Raw genomic sequence first — 19,696 nt, forward strand, 5'->3', positions numbered from 1 at the left:
AACAAGAGCAATGCAGAGAATAATGTTACCTTGTTCACAGCTTGTTAAGCATTCTCAGCAGTTGGGCAGCTGCGCATTTATTGCAGGGGCCAGACAGAGGCTGTGCAGAAGAACCACGCAAAACCCACGTGCTTAAGGGCCCTCTGTGCAGGCAAACCACCTTACCTTTCTGTGCAGGTAAATTTGTTAGCTGGTGTCCACAGATTATAAGTGCCTCTTCTCACATTGAGCCTAGCAAGTAATAAGCAAACACCGAGTTGAGATTTATGTAAGAGTTGGTCCCAAACTCACTGGAGCACAAAGGCCCAAGGAAATTACCTAATTCCTTAGTTCTCACTTAAAATGGAGCTTCCTTGTTGTGGAAGGAATTTGTATCCTAATCCCTTTCTTCCTTCTGCTGGCTGAGGACCATGAGCTGGAGGCAGATGCTGTCATGGATGTGTCTTCTTGAGGGCACCATCCCTATTTATATGGCAGCTGAAATCAGGAAAACCTTGTAAAACACCTTTGTTCCTCAAGATTTCACTTGCCACCTTTTTTTTTTTTTTCCATGGAAGCTTCTAAAGGTGGCGAACCTGCCCTTGTCCCCATGAACTCAACCTCACCTGTCAAATGCCTCCACATCACCTGCAAAGATGTTTCAGCTTCTTTAAAGAAGTTTCCCCATTTCTGTATTTTCCCCCTAGCAGGCTCTCTGCCTCCATGATGCTATCAAGGATGCTGCCTACCTGGGGCAAGTTAACACTGTTTTCCCTCTGTCCTCAGAGACCCTCTGATTCTTTCCAGCATCTGTCACCATTGTGGTCCAGCAGCAGACAACCTCAGGCTGAATACGAAAACACTGAATGGGGACTGGCATGTCAATCCAGAGTGATTCTATCCAAGTTGCTGACAACCTCCGTTTGCTAACCCAATTGACCTTGTGCTCCCTTTAATAAATAAGGCAGCATTCCTCTGCTGTCCCAGTCTACCATGCCTTTCCTGGCCACGGTATGAGTGTATCACCACCCATGATCTGCCACAGTTTCCCATTATGTCAGGAGAAACACTACATCCTCATCTGCAGGTCTTCCCTTTATCCTCTAGCAGCGGACAAGAAGATGGTGGCTGCCCACCACTGCCTCTGCGAGATTTTTCCCAAGCCAGCCTTTTTTCCCCTTGCCCCTCGGCCTTTCCCACCTATGGGTTTTCTCATCTCTTTTTAAGGCTGACCCATGCCACTTTGCAGCATGTGGTTGCCCCCAAATCCATGGGGCGGGGGATGAGGTAGGGGGTGTTCCAGCTGGCCATGGGTCTGCTGGGGTCCTACCCCCACAAAAAAACTCAGAGAAAATCAGACCCTCTGAGTAATAAAAAAAAAATCACAAAAAAATTTGGTATTTCTGAGGGATGTGTGGCCAGGGGCTGTTCTGGGGCTTGGTTGTTTTATCAGGCCCTTTGCCCCACAAACCAGACAAAAAAAGCATGTTTTCCCTGAAAAAAACAGAGGAAAGAGAGAACAGCCTGTAACAAGATAGGATGTGTTTGTAAGGGTCTACACATCTCCCTCATCCCAAAGGTCCCTCTTTCCCCCAGGGACCACAAGTTTGGCACCAAGTCTGTGTTTAGGAGAGAAAAAAATAAAGATAATTTATTTCCTTTCCTTTATTTCCTGATGCTTCATGGAAAGCCAAGGGGGTACGCATGCGTGTGATCCACAACTGGATGTTGCTGTTAGTCAAAGGGTTTTATTTTTATGAAAAAATAGAAAATTTCGTATCTTACACTACAAAAAAACCCAAACATGTACACAAACAAAATGCACAGAGAGTATCCAAGGAGGGAGAAGGGGGGAGGAATAAATACAGCAATGCTACAGTCTCCTGTAAGTTAAAACACTGATGCAAGGAGCTGAGACGGATGCTGCGGCTCTGGTAGTGCTGGATGCACCAGCTCCTGCGCTACCTGCCCTAAGGAGTTATGAAAAAGGATTGGAAACTAAGTGTTTATTTTAAGACTGCTACTGATGTATTTTACATATGCTTTAACAACTAATTTCAAGCCCACAGCAGTCCAAGGAGTCACAATTTCTTGACCACTGGGACTTCCTACATTATATTCAACACTGAATAGACAAAAACCAATTTTTACGTTCATTTTTTTTTTCTTCTTGCCATTGACATATAAAAAAAAATTTAAACTGATTTTTTTCCCTTTTAGATCAGTCTTCCTTTTTAATGTTCAGGTAGTTTTTCCAAGTGGTAGCTGCACAATGAAAAGGTGTCAATCTACACAAGCCATTCTTGGGGACACTTCCTTCTCCCAAAACGAAAATCTGCATCAAAAAGAGCCATTTTACCTCCCAGACCCTTAAAAATACCTTCCTCGCAATTATCAGCAAAATATTCTGCGAAAAAAAGAATTCATTGGCTCAGCCGCAGCAGTAGCGAGCTGGAAAAGCAAAGTGCTTGGACTTACCATAGGCAGGAAATCCACCTGCAGCCCTTACCAAGAGCACAACCAGCAAAATGTTGCTGTCATCTTGTTCTGCTGCACCCCGGTACCTGTGATCATGCCCAACATATTGAGTACTTGCAATTTTTGGATGGGAACTGAAATCCTCCATTGTCTCTGGAATTCGCCCATGGATATAGAAGCTGTAACTTTTGGACAGTACTCATTAAAACACCATTTTATTTTACTTTTGGCTCCGAGAAAAAGTCTGTTATATAGAGATCTGTAGCAAAAACAGCTCTTGAAATAAATAGAAAAGGTTATTTATTTATTTATTGGAGGAAGCGAAAAGAGGTGCCCTATTTACAAATGCAATCTGGCTTAAGAACAATTTTGTTTTCCACCGGTTCCTCATTTTGAAGGTTATTCCAGCATCTGGTATGCATCCCAGCCATACAAATGATGAAAAGGGGATTTTGCTGTTAAAAGCCCAGGAAAAAAGACCAAACCCAACTCCTCCCACAGAGCCAACAGGTAAGGAATGAGTGGATGGGCAGAAAGTGCTCCATATTTGCTAATAGCATCCTGGTGCAGCCAATGGATGCAGGCAAATAAACGATTCCTCATGATGAAATGAGTTGTTTCTGTCTTCCTACAGATTATTTTCCCAAGCGTTGCAGACAGGGAGGCACAAATAATCCCATGACTGTTCTGCTGACAGCTCTAATAATCTTATTTATTATATGACAAATCTCTTTTCCGGGCTGAAATTGTTATGTCTTGATACCCCCTTCCTCTTTTGTGGTCTGGTTGCTGCTAAAATGAAACAACAGGATGAGAAATAATACCATCGAGATTTGTTAGACCTTGCCGTGGCTCCTCTCCCTCCTACTTCTTCCAGTTGCTGAGGACCTCAGCAGTAGCTTGCAGACTAGGAGGAGGCCATTTCAGAACAGGAAAATATTGCCTAAAGAAGCCCTGCTGCTAAGAAAAAACCCACATTCAGCCCTCTTTCCTTAGACATTTCCCTTTCCTTTAAAAAATGTTATTTGTATCAAATCTTATGCAAATGCTTAGGGGAAATGGAAGAAAGACTTTGAAACAGCTGAAGGTGTCTTGCAACTCCTGCCTCTGCAAGACATGAAGGACACAGGTCTCCTTCAGGCACTGTACAAGCTCCTTGGGCTCTGCTCTGCAGCACTGGGGTCAAAGGGAGCTACAGCAACTCAGTACATTGATGTTATTGGCAAGGAAGGATGCCACAAGATGCTACCCAACCTCTAAGGAAGCAACACATCTACAGAAACAGCAAAAAAACAGCAAAAAAAAAATTTTTATCAAAGTCTTCACAAAATAGAAGTCCAACTTATGAAAACCAAATTAACTGTGCTGATTGATCTTATATACAGAAAAAAAGGAGAAGGACAGCCCCAAACTGTTTCTTGATGTGATTCCTGGGGGATCGGATTGCCCTTAGGTCCCTCTGAAAATAGTAGCCATAGGCATTAATGGACACACTGAACCTCAGCTACAACCTAGTGGTGACTCGAACCATGCTCGGGTGCCACTCATTCCCAGATGAATGGGATCTCCTCACCCTCAGGATGCCACTGTGACCATGTTGGGCTGCTCTGCTCTTACCTCCCCTCTGTGCTCTGCCCCCAAATGACCAAGTCCATAGCCAAACCGAAAATCCATGGAGGGACAACCTGGGACAGCACAGCTCCAAAAATAATCCCACCTCCACTGTAGAAGAAATACTACAAAATCTCCATACTGGATTACCACGTGTTCCTTTCCACACTGTGATCCAGGACTTAACCCCCATCATGAGTACAGAACAGCAAAATCCCTTCCTTCCAGCTAAAACTCCCTCATGCTTTCTCTCCTGGGCTCTGGGAACAGAGGTGATGGCTGCACTGGGTGACTGGGCTAAAATGCTGGTGCAGAGGCAATCCCACACTACCTTTGGCCAGGACACAGGAAAATCGATGCCATGTTGTTGCTGGAGGCCACCAAGAACCAGAACTCTTCTTCTGGATGTCCCCAGCCCATAGTGGGAAGGAAGAGGGGGCAACATCTTTTATTTAAGCTGAGTCCTTCCACCTCATATACTCAATCCAAACTTCTGAAGGTGTTATATGTTGCTTAAATGAAAAAGTAGCAAAAATACAAAGCATAGGGTAACACAAAAGGGAGACAAAACAAAGTGAAAAAGAGGAATAAAAGGAATAAACCAAGGAAAGAGCCCCAATCTTGTACCTGATGCGTAGCAAACTGTACAGTATATACATCTTCATCACATATTATCCTCCCCGAAGAGCAAACAAAAAGAACTTGGTAACATAGAGGAAAGAAAAAAAAAATATATATACACCCTGTATTGTATTTGCCATGGAGCAAGCAACATGTTTATATGCTAGTCTCTATAACTTAATGCTGTGTAACAGCATTTTTTTCTTTTCTTTAAATTTACAAAACAAAATATCTATTGAGAAATAATCTAATATTGCTCTTCAATACACTTCTGTAGACAAGTAAGACTTGAAGTTAAACTTCAGCAAACTGCAGCTATTGGGAGCCCATGAATGGCTACAAAAATCCTCTGCTCAAGTCAGTCCTTGGAAGTATTACCATGTGCTGCTGGAATTCAGTATGTAAAGGTGCTATATATGTACCTCTCACGTACGACAACGTGTGGTGGGGAGGCTTGTTGTTATCACCGCTGAAGCTTAAGAGACTGGTTAACCTCATGTACAGCAGATTCGTTTCCATGTTCCATGCATCTTACACTGACTTCATGAAAATGAGGACACAAATAGGAAGAAAAGGAAAACTTTAGTCAAACACTGCTTTAGAAACGCTGCGTCAGAGGCCAATGTCCTTCAGTTATAGGAACCACTGAATTTCCCTTTTTATCTTTTCTTGTGTTTTTTTTTAGTCAAAATAAATCTCAGGGCTAGTGTACAAAGTGCAGGACCGACCCACTTGAGGAAGCAACTTTAAAACCGAGTTACAATGGCACCATCCCATTCACCAACTGGACCTTCATCTCTTGAAGGCTGTTCATTATCTTCTTCTGGTGACCAACAAGTGTCACTCCCAGGCGTCTCAAATCCCTGTGGGAGAAAGCAGACGTTGGTTCCATGGACCTCTCAGGCACACGCCGCCACGCACACCACGCTCTGCATGCGCTGAGGCTGCTGCCAGCGCATACCTGTCACCATTGGCAGCTCCCAAAGCCAAGTTCGGTTGGCAAGTTTTATTTTCCCCATTTGTCAAAATTTTTTTTTATGGCTGACAGTGTCTCAGAGAGGTGATGTGATTTGAACGAGATCACCTCGCTGGCCAAGCAGAAAGGCCAGACAGCAAAGTGTCAGCATCATCTTTGGCGGAGGATTCTGCTAGGTGTGAAAAGTCCTATTTCCAAGAGAAAAGCTGTGTAAGAAAGCCTGGGTTGCAGTATCCTCTTTTCATGGGAGAGGTTGGTATTTGATCTCAGATAGGGTGAGTAAGAAGTGAGGTCAATCCATGCTTCCTTTCTCTTCAGATAAGGCAAAGCCAAAGAAACACAAATGGCAAAAGCCTCAAGCATGGCCACCAGCCTGATGACTCCCTAAAGTCAGCAGGAACTGGCAAATCAGCTCCCCTCTGGGTCTTTGCAAATCTTCCCATAAACCCACATTTCATTTTTTTTTGCTCTGAGTGAATTCTATAAGCCAAAGGCACTTGTGTTGAGTCTGCCTACTGGGCTGCCATCTCAGGAAAGCTGTAAAATAAGCTAGCTTATGTAAAATGCAGAATCAGAAGAAAAGTTTCTTTTCTCATGAGCTCAGCCCTCTAAACAGGTGTACAGTTGAAGGCAATCACCAAGGTTAATGTGAATGGCATGAAAGAGGCACCTCCAGGGGACAATTTATTCCATCCAAAGACAGGAGTGGAACAAGTCGTCTCCTAGAAATACTACAGCAGGACCTTGGGTGATTAGATTCAATGATCCATCTAAAGCCAGGTGAGGCCATTGGTAATGGCAGAATATAACTGTGTAGATTTCTTGCTAGGTGGAAAAGTGTTAACAAAGAAATTGTAGGAATAAAAGCTCAGAAGAAACATCAAGACAGTCGCATGTGTGTTTCCAGCACAAGACAAAGAAAATGCTGGAGAAGCAGTTTGACTTACAGGAGACATGGTCTTTTGTCTGAAGACTTCCAAAAGAGAAACATCAGCCCTTTGCTTTCTACTTCCAGACTGAACTGAATAAAGGATGTTTCAAAGTCAGGCCTTACTGTCCTGCCAATACACTCATGAATCCCAGACTGCCGACACGCTGTGGGCAAGTCTTTCAGGAGAAAGCTCTCCACCGAAAGCCAGTGAGACCCGACTTCCTTGAATATGCAGCTGTTTTTTGGAAACCATGCTGGTGCATTCATGTAAAGGCTGGGGATCACCAGCAACACCTGGGAGCCCAACCATCCCCTGAGACATACTGCAAATGTGGCCTACAGTTCACAGCATGGCTAAGTGCTGGACTGCAGGTGTACATGTGTAATGGCCACCAAAATATTTTCACGCAACGCATGAGCTGCCCAAGGAGGGGCACCTCTCTCAGCAGCTTCACATTCTGGACAGAAACTCCTGTGCAAGTACAACCAACCATCCATGTGCAAAAATTCACAGATGAACACTGGTTTGAATAAAAAGCAATCCTGAGTGAAGGCTAATACATTAACACATAAACTAGTTGAAGCCAAAAGCTAGATCTGTTGTTCTCCAAGGACTGTCATGTTTTCAGCCTTTTGATTTGGAAAATACCAGATTTTCTGCTTCAGGCTAAACACATAATTTCATTATTGTACCCTTTTTCAGCAGCACATCTCAATGATGCAAAATGAAATCGCAATGTAAGGGGCATGGAGCAAAGGAGGTCAATGAGACACATCAGCAGTGCCCCTTACCTGACAGAGAAAAGGCTGCAGCACTTGTAAAATGTGTCTACCTTCTCAGGGGGACATGCTTTCATTTCTGCCTCCACTGATTTGTGAAACTAGTTCAGTAAGCCATCTTAATAATGAAGGAAAATGAAGTAATGCTATTGTTACATGCAATTTATTTTATGTACACAGCACAGTTGGAAGTTCACACCAAAGATAAAAAAAACCAACAAAAAAAAAATCCCAACAAAATCAAAAACCAACACAGTATAGGACCTGATTTTTAAAAGAGCCAACATCCATCTTCCCCCTGCTGAGTGCTGCTCTGCTGGCACTTTTTGAAAATTCAGCTTTGTTTTTCAGGTATCTAAATTGCAAGCTGAGCTCTTTTGAAAATCCAGTACCATGTACTTCAGGATGTATAATTTCTGATACTCTTGCACGTTATGCTGAAAAAAAATAGCCTGAAACCTTGAGAAAGGCATGTATGTCTTGGCATTTCACACATAGCCCCATCAGTCTAATAAAAAAACACCTTACTTACTACACAGTCTTTTTTCCCCCACCATAGAGTATCTCCTTAACTCAATATTCTCGAGGAGTGCCTCATTGATTTACAAGAGAGAAAGAAGAAAGAAAGAGTTTCTGGTTTCAATCCATTAGCTGCTCACCAGGGGATCCAGTCTACTTTTTTTGAACATCAAATCCTCTCGAATGCAAAGCCACCAGCCAAAGGCATGGGAACTCCTCAGAGAGGCGAACAACACTGCCTTGGGATCTTTCACCTCTGCACCAGATGAACCAGCAGACAAAGCTCCTGAGCCAGATGCTCACCTAGTACAGAATCAGCTGCTTTATTCAAAAGCCACCTTGCGCATAGCAAAGACAACAAAAAAACTTTCCAAAAACTGCTCAGAGAACAGTGGAGCTTTAATTCCCATTTTTAAGCGTGACTTACAGGACATTGAACCCTCCCATGTATCCCAAGTGCTGAAGGACTTGAAGCAGCATAAGGCAGAAGCCAATTTTAAACAGAATTGGGTGAGCAAACCAGCTTGTTTGGGGACAAAAACCTCCCAACAACTTCTGTACGAAATGGCTGCAAAGCAGCTGTTCTCAAGCTCCAGTCCAGAGCTGCCTGGCTCACGTTACTGCAGCCAAGTGGTAATTTCACTGAGCTCAGCTCTGCAGAAGAAGAAAAGGCACAGCTAAGACCCGTGGGCAAACAACACTTGCAATCAGGATGCAGGCTGCACCTTGCTGTGGGAGTGACCCGACCCCTCGAGCTGGGTTTTGTGTGTGCTGCTGCAGCAGGGATATGTGCACCCATGTGCTGCATGGCCTCCCTGCTTCAAAGCACTTGACCTCCCCAGCCATGAGACAACTTTTATTCATATTTTAGGGAGAAAATCTCCCCTTTTTATTTATTTCAGTCACATAGGGCTGAAAATGAAAGCAGGCAGGAATTCGAATCCCTTGTCAATACAGTACTAAAAGGCTGATCTAAGGTGACCAAAAAGCCAAGGAAATAAAGGGGAAACTTGGTGTGGGCTCATCCCAAACAGCCTGTATACAGCTGCACACATGCTATTCTCTTACCACAGCCTTACACAGAAGTCCAGCTGCAACGTGACAGTGACAACACAGTATCCCCTTCCCTGCAATATCCTCCATTTTCAAGGGTTGAATTCACAGTCTCCATGTTGTAAGAAATATATTTAAAACATTTTATTTACAAATAGAACTACTTACACACCATGGACCACTTTGCCAAACACAGTGTAGACTAGGACTGGATTTCCACATAAAATACAACCCCCTCACCAGCTGGTTAGTCATGCAAGAAAAAGGGACAGGTTCCTGAATGATTTCCGTGGTTGGCAGCCATCAACCTACCACAGATGTTTTGTATTTCATCTCCCATCCAGGCCAGATTTCACCACTCTTCTGAGCATGGTATTACTACAATTGCTCATGCAGACTGGGACTACTCATGGAGTTAGTTAGTTGTCAGTTTGAATGGGGGGGAAACAAGAAGAACCTCAAAGACCTTCAGACGATGCTAAAGAGAGAGGAATCCACTTGCTAGGGAAATTTGCATGAAATGAGGACTTTAAAAAAAATTATTTTAAGAGTTCATCCGCTCTTACTCATAATTCCCGTTCTATTTGATTACAAGATGAGAATTTGTTCAGAAGCAGAAACAGCATCACAATCTCAGGACTGAGATTTCAGGTTAAGAATAAGAATCTAGAGCAGGTGAACTCTTAAATGCTCTTCATCCAGTATAATGTTTAATAAATAATTTATTTTATTTTAGAAGAAAAATATATACAATGCAAAGCAACACAGCACATATTATTACAAATATTCAGAGCTCTTCATCTAATAACAAACAACAGGGTGTCCTGAGATTCAGTGAGTACAGATCTTTCAAAAGGTGAAAATATGTAGTCCACATGGTTAGTAATTGGTCCAGTCAAGGGTCAGACTGAAACTCATATCATGGATCTATCTATTCTTGAGTATTGTCCTGGTAAAGTTATTCTTGCAGTGGATTGAAAGAGCTCCAGACACACTCAAAGTCACTAGGTGGTCCACAAGTTTAAAGAGCAGGTCTGGTCCACTGGAAAGGTTCCCTTCAAGTCTGATATCCAGTTGGAAAGAGGGGGTGGAGGGTGAGGCTCCACTTTTCACAAGGTGATTCATCCCTTTGCAAGAATTAGAGCTAAATGTAGAAATCACTCTTTGTTTGAACACATACATTTTCAGGTTTTTGCTTAAGCAGGCAGAGCTTAGGACTTGGGGCGATATTCATCAGTTTTAGTTTTTTAATCTTTTGCTTTCAGAAATTTGTCACTAATGCTACTCTTTTCTGAAATAAATGCAGCAAGCTGTTAGTCTGAAAGAATCAGGGTGGTAATCAGGATTTTGCTTTGCATGACAGGGGAGGGAAGATTAAAAAAAAAAAGCTGAACATCTACTATCTCAGCCTTATCTCAACCACATCCTATACAGAAGCCATAAGCTGGGCACCCACAGTCTCCAGTTCTGTGAGCGTTATGGCCAAACCCTCCTACAGCACTAGTAATTTTTTTTTTCAGTAGATTTTAGGAATTCTTTACATTCATACTATTATTTTCTCCTGCCTTTTCTGGCAGCAATTATCCAGTTCTCCTTTCTCCATCTAATTTCTACATCTGTCTCCTACACAGTTTGAATTTGGTGAATATAATTTTGGATAGTATTTGAAGGCAACTTCTTAAATTGACTCTTTTACTGATGTCGTTTGGGGAAAGCAAGCTTCTTTCAGATGCTCAGATCATCTTTTCACCTGATCCCCCCAAGTCCCAGCTCTGGAATATACAGAACAGTTGCCTCTATTAAAAATGACAAGGAACATTTAACCTGAATTCTCCTTTGCAGAGTACAAAATGTTTTGTTGTTCCCTTTTACAGGGAGAAAAAAAATATAAAAACCTCCAGAAAACTAAAACCACCAGTATATCAACCTTTAAAGAACTTTGCTTGTTTTGTTTATTTTCTGGAGAACCCACAAGAGTCTCAGCTGATCCCATCAGGAGCCACTTTTCTCCATTACTTTGTTTTTTAAGGTCAATCTGCCAGTTTACATCAATCTGAGCATGTGGTTCAGGTCTTCAATACGTGACGCTTTCCCTCTTTAGCCACTATGATGCTTTCTCTTTTTTTTTTTTTTTTTTTTTTTTTTTTTTTTTTAACAGCTGAGAATTTGGTCTTTTGTCTTTTTTTACCATATCTGAGAGGGATGAGAAAAGTTCTGATTTGGATGGCTAGTTGGCTTTTTAATTAGTCTTTCACAGTTTTCCCTAAAATAGACCAGAGTGGGGTCAAGCCTTCTTGCTAAGCCACCACTGCAACACAAAGGTGTGTGGGCTGAGAGAGAGAAGAACCAAGTAAGCATCTCTGCAAGTACCTCTGTCCACAGGCAGCTGGGGTGGGGACAGGGAATTTATTTGCTGGCATGGATAACTAACTAGCTGGAGTAAGTTCCAACCTTTTTTTCACTTTCAACTGAAATGTAAGATGGATCAACATGAAACGCTTCCTTTCAGTTTAAAAAAACCTCAAACAACCAAAATCCAGAAGCTCCGTAGGCTCCCAGACATCAGCTCCTTTGCACTGCACTGCACTGCTGCTGTTAGCTCAGAAGAGAGCAGAAGCTGAGCAGCTCAGACATGTTGTCTCCACTGGGATGAGCAGGATGACACTTGTGCTATAGAGAACATACGGGGACTTGGTGAGGGGGCCTTAAAGGCGGTTTTGCAGCTGGAGGTCAGAGCATCTCTGGTAGCTCTTCTCATTGAAGACTTTCAGACCAACTTGCCTTTCTGGCTAGCACTGTACAGATAATGGGTTCCTTGGTTCATTCCAATGAGAACAACCATTTTGAGACATGTTTTGGGGAGAGTGAAAAGATTTTGGGGGATATTTTTGAAATTTCTGGAATACAGAAGAGTAAACATAGGGAAATAGTCAAGTTTTAAAGTAAAAATTAGAGAAAATATCTGCAATGTTTCACTTGAGGAATTGAGAGGTTAGGAATAGTTTTGTCAGTGGCATGAAAAGCTAAGACTGTGCCAGCACAGAGGGATGGAAAGACTGTTTGAAGTTACATGAGTAACTTCTAATTTGCTGTCAAAAAAGCCCACTAACTTGGGCTTAAACTCAACATTTTCTCTGATCCAAAGCAAAGCATTTCACTTCTGAGCACTTCCTTTAGAGCTCTTGAAATTACATAAAATTCTAAAGAGGAACAAACTAGAGGTCTAGTTTTCTTTTCTGACATGGTTAATTCAGCTAAACAACAAAAAAATCTGTGATTTATTTTAGGCAGTTTGCATTTTCTACCAGAACTTGCTCTGGTTATAAGATTGAGGTGGTATAGTAGAGGAGAATGCTCCTTTTCTCTTAAATTACTGTTTCATCCTATCCCTCTTCTTCCCACTCAAACACTAAGGATTGCTGCTGTGTGGGCATCCTGGGGATGGTCCTCTTCCTTGGCTAATATTTGTAGATTACCAGGTCTAAACTGTGCAGTCCTCAAAAGCCAAAGTAACATGGCATGTAATCGCAGGACTAGGCTGGTAACATGTAAGAATCTCAGGAACTCAAAAAAGGATCTAGGTAGAAATCCATGCACCGTGAATTCCTGGACAGTTGCTAGAGAGGATTTCACCCCTAGCCCAGGGTTTTCATGTGAATGCCTGAAGAAAGACTGGATGAGTCCAGGTGTAAGGGGCAAATACTGATGATGTGACTGAAGCAAATAAAATCGGTGTGAGAGCAGATATGCTCCTGCACTCCCTCCATGTACGTAATGAGAAACTGAACTCCACAGAGATATTACCGACCTGTATCACAGGCAAAAGACCTCCTATGCTGTACGGTGAGCTCCACAGCGGGCCCTGTGGCAGACAGGAGGAAATGCTGCAGTTCTGAGGGGTGTGGGGATTTTTCTTGTTTTATTCTTAACCCTCAACACCAATTCTGTACTTGCACTGGTAATCTGCATGTCGTCAGAGGAGACACAACCTTCTCCCAAGCAGTGCAGAGCATAATTCTGCCCTAATGCCTGCAGTAAACTAAGCTCAAATTAACCCAGCTAGAAAGGTAGGCTTTGAGGCAAGTTTGAGAAAGTGGCAAGCAGTAGGAGAAAAGTCTGGCATAATTACATAAGCAAGTCAGGCAGTTGAAGGTTGAGCATAACAAATTATCAGCCCCAAGGCATTTACTGAGTCATTTCAGCGCTGTTGCCCCAACTGTAGTTTATACCCACGTGCAAAAACCAAGGGCACATTCAGAAGAAAGAGTCTCAGCCAGGAAGTCTGTCCCCTAGAGCTGTGGGTTTGCTGATGCTCTTCCGTTGGCATTGGCTGTATCTATTTCTGTTACTGTTGAACAGTATTTCCACGCCTTACTGGGCTTGACTGTCCACTTGGTTACATCCAGATCAACCATGAAACCAGCTAATCTGGTGTGAAGCCGGCATATCTCAGCAGGGACTCTAGCACCTTTACATTTACTAGTAGGGTGGGGATTTTATTTGTTGGTAACCCCAAATAATCAACTGCTATTATGTTGAGAGGATGGCCTGGCAATTACTCAAACTCATGCATTAATATCTGTGAGCAAAAGAGCCAGAGTACTGGCTGTCAATGTAGTGACTGTAAGTTTTACTCTTGCCTGCGCTTGTTATCATCAATAGAGATGCTACAAGAGAAACAGCTGACTGCAAACAAAGGGTAATATTTTCTCTTGCTGCAGCCTCATCCCTGCATATTTTTGAATGGTTTGTCTTCCCTCCCCCCCCCCACATCCCCTTGCAGTTCCAACAAACAAGCTTTAAATGATCTGAGCACTACTCACTCTAGGGTCACCTGAGCCACTGCATCCATTGAACTGTATCCATTCTCCATGAAGATCTCTGTGTATCGGCCCATTTTGATGGCTTCCAGCCACTCACCCACTGACCTGTAGGCACCACTCCCAACTGGACTGTGCTCTACCAACAGATTTGATACTCTAAAGACAAGCAAAAACAAAAAAGCAAACAGAATCAGAATCGAGATGTACAAAACATGACTCAAGTTACTTGTATTTTTATATGGTAAAGATGATTCTCTTGTTCCATTTTCAGTGATTTGCTGCAGCCTAAATCCTCTCAGCAGGCTTGTTATGCTATGTATCAAACACCACTTTACCTGTAACTTCGCTCACTTTTGAGTTAGTTCCTGCCATTTCTGGTCCTCTCCAAAAGTAGAAAGAGGAGGGAAGATTGCTGGGGTCCATCAGTGCTGGTCACTTTTCAAACATCACCTCCTAAGGGCACAGGAACAGGCAATTCCCAAACGTCAGAAGTCAAGCGGGCAAGGCAGAAGGCCAGCTTGGCTGAGCAGTGATCTCCTTCAGAGCTAAGGCAAAAAAGGAAGGTGTATGCCAAGTGGAAGCAAGGTCAGGTGACATGGGAAGAATACAGAGATTCTGCTTGCCACTGTAGGGAGAAAATTCATGAAGCCAAAGCTCTGCTGGAGTTGAAGCTGGCCAGAAATGTGGAGGACAATAAAAAGAGTTTTTTCAAATATATTAATGGTTATAGGCAGTGTAAAAATATCATCATCCTGTTACAGGATGAAGATGGTCACCTCACAAACAGGGACAAAGACAAGGCAGAGGAGTTTAACACTTTCTTTGCCTCCGTCTTCAACGTGGATGACAGACCAAGGGGGTCTCAGTGCCCCGAGCTGGAGGACCATGACTGTGAGAATGATCAACTCCCAGTTGACCCTGGAATTGTGTGAGATCTGCTGCTCCAGCTGGATCCCTGCAAATGTATGGGGTCTGATGAGATTCATCCAAGAATCCTCAGAGAGCTGGCTGATGTAATTGTAAAATCTCTCTCAGTGATTTTTGAGCAGTCTTAGGAAGTCTGAAGAGGTTCCAGCTGACTTGAAGCTGGTGAACATTGTTCCAACTTTTGAGAAGGGCAAGAAGGGGGACCCTGGAATATGCAGGCGTGTCAGTCTCACTTCAATGCCTGGTAAAGTTATGGAGAAGATTATTCTGGGAGGTATTGAAAAAGACCTGAAAGACAACACTGTCATTAGTAAGCCAGCATGGCTTCATGAAAGAAAAGTCCTGCTTATCAAACCTGATTTCCTTTTATAACAAGGTAACCCATCTAGTTGATCAAGGGAGGACACCTGAAGTGGTCTTTGTGGATTTCAGTAAAGCTTTCTATGCTGTCTCTTACAGTATCCTTTTGGACAAAATGTCCAGCACAGCTGGATAAACACATTATGTGGTGGGTGAACAATTGGCTCACAGGTCCAAGCACTAAGGGTAATACTGAATGGGGTTACATCAGGCTGGCATTTGGTCACTAGTGGACTGGTCACCTAGGGCTCCATCTCAGGCCCTGTGCTCTTCAACATCTTTATGAATGACTTGGACGCAGGACTGGAAGGGATACTAAGTGAGTTTGCAGATGACACAAAACTGGGAGAGCTGTTTACTCCCTCAAAGGCAGGGAGGCCCTGCAGAGAGACCTTGACAAATTAGAGGACTGGGCAATCCCCAACCATATGAAGTTCAACAAGGGGAAGTGCTGGATTCTACACCTGGGATGGGGCAACCCTGGATGTACATAGAGACCTGGGAATGAGAAGCTGGAGAGCAGTGCCGCAGAAAGAGACCTGGTAGTCCTGGTTGATGGCAAGTTGAATATGAGTCATTGTGCCCTGGCAGCCAGGAGGGCCAACCGTGTCCTGGGGGGCATCAGGCAAAGCACTGCCAGCTGGTCAAGGGAGGGGATTGTCCTGCTCTGCTCTGCACTGGGGTGACCTCACCTTGGATATTGTATGCAGTTTTGGGCACCAAAAGATAAGAATGATATTCAGCTATTGGAGAATGTCCAAAGGAGTGCAAGGAAGATGGTGAAGGGCCTTGAGGAGAAGCCATATGAGGAGCAGCTGAGGTCACTTTGTCTGTTCAGCCTGGAGAAGAGGAGACTGAGGGGAGACCTCACTGCAGCCTACAAATTCCTCGTGATGGGATGAAGAGAGGCAGGCACTGATCTCCTCTCTGTGGTGACCAGTGACAGGACCCAAGGGAACAGCCTGAAGTTGTGTCAGGGGAGGTTTAGGTTGGGTATTAGGAAAGGGTTCTTCATCCAGAGGGCGCCTGGGTGCTGGAACAGACTCCCCAGAGAAGTGGTCACAGCACCAAGACTGACAGAGTTCAACAAACATTTGGACAATATTCTTGAGCACATGGTGTGACTCTTGTAGATGGTCCTGTGCAGAGCCAGGAGTTGGATTCGATGATCCTTGTGGGTTCTTCCAACTCAGCATATTCTGTGAGTCTGTGATCCCTGTTACCTCTTGGCTATAAGCAGGTTCCCCAGTCACTCTTAATTCAGTCTTCAGTTTCACTCCTCCTGCTCTGTTTTCTTCCTCTGCCTTTAAAGCTCATAATTAACTTAAGGCAGCCCAGAGCCTGGAAGCTGAAACCCAAATTACATTTCCCGGCAGTGTCCATCAATGGTAGGCTGCTGTTAACACTTCAGAGGCTGCTCCTGCACAGTCATGTGGGGGTTTCGGATGCGGACAACATCCAGCGAGCCCTGCAGAGAGCAGCAATGCTCCAACCATGTTCCAGCCCTGCAACCAGAGGAAGACTGCTCCCTCACTCCAGACCTCGCCATGGCAATTGCTACCTGCTCAGTTATGCCATGCACGGAAGAAGCAATTCAGGCAAATAATAACCCTTCACTGTGGCAGAAGCATCGATAGAGTACCTAGCACAAGCGACTCGTGCCACGGACAGGTACACCACCCTACTAATGATGTGCAGAGAGCAGAGAGGGCTTGTCCAAGGTCAGCCAGGAAAGAAACTAGATTTGCTGCCTGCTTTGTAAAGCGGGACGTACAGCTAACATAAGCCTTGCGTGAAGATTATTACCCACAGGTAAAAAAGCATTTTCTGGGTCAGCCTCTGATGGTGAGCATTACATTTATAAGACTTTCAACTAGAAGGGGATCTGGAATATTATATTATTATAGCACTTCAGGAATCTTCATATATTTTATGAGCACATTAGTATTATTTGTTTACTTAATAGCAATGCTGAAGGGTCCAATAAAATATGAATACTTGCAATACCAAGAACATAATGGCTTCCCATAACATTTTATACACATGAGAAATTCAAAACTCCTAAGTAATCATAATGAGAAGTGGATTTTCATCACTAATGTCAGGAGGTACCTACTGATATGCACACGCTGTAATGTGGAGAGTGACTTCCTCCCTTATTTGCATTAATGAGAATTTCCATAAAGAACACATTACATATATAAAAAAATCCTTTACAGCTGCTCTATGTTGAAATCATGATTCATTTTGAATTACTATGCTCTGGGCATAGCAACCTATGAGTATGGAAATACAGCCCCAAAGCCTGGCTGTTCAGGTGCTCCATCCATATCAAAAATACTCACAGCAGCTCTGAAAGACAGAGGATTGGAATTGCAGGGACCTGTTCATGGAATAAAACATCATCAAAGTACTTAGCAGCTCAAGGAGATGGTTGCTGCCTACTTTCCCCTTTTCTGGCATAACAGTTTGGTATAAAGACTGCATAAACCACTGTATAACAGGCCTGGAAAATAACTGTTCTGAACTGAAAATAAAAGAAAAACATCACATATTTTATGCTGTCATAAACCTTTTCCTGCAGGTTTGCTGGCACTGACATTACATCTAATTGCTAATAAGAAGAATTTCTTCTTTAGACAGTAAATGATGCTTGTAAAATAGCCTGAGGAATCAGATCCATCCTGTATTTAAAAATTAACAGAGATTTCAGGTTCTTCTCCTTCAGTGCATGAAATGCCAAACATGGGGAGATGACACTGTGGAGAGGTACAGCTGCACCAGCTGAGATGGGCCACATGTAGCTGTGTAAGACCCACTTGGAAGGTGTGATGACAAATGATGATAAGCTCACAATAGTACATCTGTTTTGGTCCACACCACTGGTCTAATCTCATCTTATTTCCCTCATACCTGTCCTAGGAAAACAATGTCTCTTTTGTCTCTTTTTTTTTTTCCCTCCTCTGAGAATAAGCCTTTCTGAAGGGCCTTATCCAGTGTTAATTAGGGGAGCTCCATTGCCGTCACTGAAGCATCAGTGATATTTATATTCGTTATTCCTTCATGACCTTGCAAGGGACTGAGTGATTAGCAACACTGAGGGCTCATAGGAAAAGCCTGTCCATGACTCCAGTATGGTGGAGATTCCCTAGTACTAAAACCCACTAAAAAATATTTAGCTCTTTTTCCCCAAGGGCAGCTTTATTTCTTAACTGTGCTTACCTTACTTGTAGCTGTGTAGCTATTCAGATTCACGTTTAAGTGCAAACTGGCTGCTCTATTTATTTAATGTGGTTTTAGCTAAATGTTTGAGTGTGTTGGAAACCACAAAGATCCTCTCATGATTACCAAGTCTCTCACAACTTATAGTGGCGGCTAGCACGCCTGGGAGTAGTTGTAGAAGTATGTATCTGGACATCTGTGAGCTTTGCACATCCAAGAAGTTTACCCAAGAGATGCTCTTCATCTGTATTACCAAAATAAAGTCAACAGGCAAATAATTTGAACAGCATTTACTATCTACTGCATGCACTCAAGTCTTGCTGTCTATAACCTTGCGGTAGAGCACAAGTAGCTTTATCATAGACCTATAAATACTGCTGAAACTCCTGTTTCCAAAAGACAGACCACTGTAATTTTCTTTGTGGTGGCAGCACTGCATTTAGAGTAAGTGAATTGCTCACCTGGCTGCTGAGCGCAACAAAAAAAGTTGATATGAGAAAACTCTCCTGGAAATAATGAAGCTGGAGGAGCATCCACTCACAGATGCACACAGGCTAAATAATCAGAGAGAATTCAACCCCAGAGGTGGGTATTCAGACAAGGAGCTTGCTCTGAGAAATGGTTCTGGCTTGAGTTTGTACCTGCTCGATGCATTAACCAAAGTCTTCAAGCTGCTTGGGTTACGGATGAGCTTGTCCAACATGCTGACAATTTCGTCAAACTTGGGCCTGCTGTTGCGGTCTTTCTGCCAGCAGTCGAGCATCAGTTGGTAAAGAGCAGCAGGGCAGTCCATGGGACTTGGCAGGCGATAGCCTTCCTCCACAGCTTTAATCACCTACGGGAGACAGAACACAAGGCTTTTTTTCCTCTCACCTTTTTCCCAAATGCAGCTTGAGTTAAATACAGAACTTTGGGACCAGCAATAAGCTCATGTAGAATCCTGCCACCCCCAATTCTGCGTATAAGAGGCAAACCCACTGAACCTGCTATCTTCCATATTTTCTATGGGACGTGTTGAATAACTTAATTTTTGATCACTGCAAAGTGAATCTAGGAAGCCAAGGCACTGCTGCAACCAGGGGACCAGACTGTCAGGCTGTACTTGTTCAAAGCTCAGTTGCAGTCGGTGGGTTATATGGCAGGAAACTCTTGGAGCCTAGGCTAAGTCCACAGAAAGCAACCTACAGGGCTTTCTGGCATCTTCATGGAGTGCACTGGTTTTGTTTATTCAGATGTTGGTTTCTTTTTAAATGAAAAGGCATGTGCTAGACCACAAATTTGTATTACAGTAATAAACGTCTGACTGTATTTCAAAAGAGACTTTGAATGCTAATTGATGGATGGATTCAAGGCAGAGGCAGAACAACCATCTCATATATCATTCAATACTGTCTGGGTCTAGTCGTTTCTCAGTGT

At 43.2% G+C, this 19,696-nt stretch overlaps 1 protein-coding gene across 3 annotated transcripts in view; it reads right to left on the reverse strand.

Moving 5' to 3' along the window:
* Positions 1-4,500: 4,500 nt before the first annotated feature.
* Positions 4,501-19,696, reverse strand: part of EPHA5 (EPH receptor A5) — a 155,732-nt gene continuing 140,536 nt past the window's right edge. For 2 of the 3 annotated variants that reach the window (XM_027902851.1, XM_027902850.1), the window contains exons 14-16: positions 18,922-19,115; positions 13,772-13,927; positions 7,524-10,075 (exon numbers count right to left, since the gene is read on the reverse strand). In XM_027902851.1, coding sequence (XP_027758652.1) covers positions 10,006-10,075; positions 13,772-13,927; positions 18,922-19,115 — 420 coding nt within the window. In that variant the 3' untranslated portion in view covers positions 7,524-10,005. Of the gene's footprint in view, positions 5,553-7,523; positions 10,076-13,771; positions 13,928-18,921; positions 19,116-19,696 lie in introns of those variants that run through there. The other variant, XM_027902852.1, reaches the window with a different exon arrangement.

The sequence above is a fragment of the Empidonax traillii genome, unplaced genomic scaffold, assembly GCF_003031625.1.
Source record: "Empidonax traillii isolate 1590-97213 ecotype Southwest subspecies unplaced genomic scaffold, ASM303162v1 scaffold916:size242360, whole genome shotgun sequence".
NCBI classification, from domain to species: Eukaryota; Metazoa; Chordata; class Aves; order Passeriformes; family Tyrannidae; genus Empidonax; species Empidonax traillii.